Consider the following 1,619-nt stretch of genomic DNA (forward strand, 5'->3'; position numbering starts at 1 on the left):
AACTTTGGAATTAGAAGAACTTAGTCTGGTTGTATAAGCAACTTTGGAATTAGAAGAACTTAGTCTGGTTGTATAAGCAACTTTGGAATTAGAAGAACTTAGTCTGGTTGTATAAGCAACTTATGGAATTAGAAGAACTTAGTCTGGTTGTATAAGCAACTTTGGAATTAGAAGAACTTAGTCTGGTTGTATAAGCAACTTATGGAATTAGAAGAACTTAGTCTGGTTGTATAAGCAACTTTGGAATTAGAAGAACTTAGTCTGGTTGTATAAGCAACTTTGGAATTAGAAGAACTTAGTCTGGTTGTATAAGCAACTTTGGAATTAGAAGAACTTAGTCTGGTTGTATAAGCAACTATGGAATTAGAAGAACTTAGTCTGGTTGTATAAGCAACTTTGGAATTAGAAGAACTTAGTCTGGTTGTATAAGCAACTTTGGAATTAGAAGAACTTAGTCTGGTTGTATAAGCAACTTTGGAATTAGAAGAACTTAGTCTGGTTGTATAAGCAACTTTGGAATTAGAAGAACTTAATCTGGTTGTATAAGCAACTTTGGAATTAGAAGAACTTAGTCTGGTTGTATAAGCAACTTTGGAATTAGAAGAACTTAGTCTGGTTGTATAAGCAACTTATGGAATTAGAAGAACTTAGTCTGGTTGTATAAGCAACTTTGGAATTATAAAAAATCTACATATTAAAAAACAGGAAAATGTTTTTAAGCCCATGTTTATTTTGTTTGTATATTATGCAATATATGATAAGCTAGCAAGAGTTCATAAAAGGTGCGGGAACACGAGGGGTCTTGGTTGGATACTTTGATCGCCGATTAGAGTCTTGTCTTGAGTTACAACAACTGGCACCGGCACACTCCAGTAAGTCGCTTTCCACCTTGTCGATAATCATCTGCGGAGCATGCAATTGAAAGGAAAATGATTCTGATTGGATGATGACGGTCTGTCTTGCTGACAATAAAATTATCTGAGACGATTATCAAACTTGATTGATATTATAAATCCTGTTGGCCACATGATAATCTTGTCATGGAATCATGGGCACACACGAGATTTTACTTAAGATTTGATTTGGAGACAAAAATCTCTAACCAAGACCGCTCCTGTGCCCGTACCTTTAGATGTAATAAAAGTCAGAATGGTACAAAGAGAATCAATCAACATTTTTAAAATTTGAATCCAATCTTATTAAACTTATATAAAAATTCTGACCTTATAAAATCTTTATAATATAAAATCAAACTTGGTGAGACTTGGTGAGACTTGGTGAGACTTGGTGAAATTAAATTCCAGAGTTGGTTATAACAAGTTCTCTAATTCACCTTTTACAACTTGATAATATCACAAATACTCCTTAAATATTACTGTTAGATGATAAAAAACAAAAAAAACACAAAATCACTAGATTAATAAAACAACAACGAACAAATGTGACCATAAAACAGTCCAGAGGATTGGTCAGTTGTCTTAATCCCATATTTGTCCATGTTAGAGGTCAGAGTTGAAAGGTTAATCTATATAAAGGTCAACGAGACCATGTTAATACTGTATTGTAATTGCACTGATGACATTTTACGTTAAATGTCGAAATATTTTCATATTTTTATT

At 32.9% G+C, this 1,619-nt stretch overlaps 2 protein-coding genes across 2 annotated transcripts; one reads left to right on the top strand and one right to left on the bottom strand.

Moving 5' to 3' along the window:
* Positions 1-6: 6 nt before the first annotated feature.
* Positions 7-605, bottom strand: LOTGIDRAFT_100861 (hypothetical protein; the record flags this gene model as incomplete). Its single annotated transcript, XM_009066630.1, has 2 exons — positions 7-103; positions 178-605. Coding segments are annotated over 2 exons (525 nt in total), but the record flags the coding sequence as incomplete, so codon positions are not given.
* A 399-nt stretch (positions 606-1,004) lies between these two features.
* On the top strand, positions 1,005-1,181 carry LOTGIDRAFT_148335 (hypothetical protein; the record flags this gene model as incomplete). The annotated part of the gene is made up of 1 exon (XM_009066631.1): positions 1,005-1,181. A coding segment is annotated over one exon (177 nt), but the record flags the coding sequence as incomplete, so codon positions are not given.
* Positions 1,182-1,619: the final 438 nt, after the last annotated feature.

The sequence above is a fragment of the Lottia gigantea genome, assembly GCF_000327385.1.
Source record: "Lottia gigantea unplaced genomic scaffold LOTGIsca_7844, whole genome shotgun sequence".
NCBI classification, from domain to species: Eukaryota; Metazoa; Mollusca; class Gastropoda; family Lottiidae; genus Lottia; species Lottia gigantea.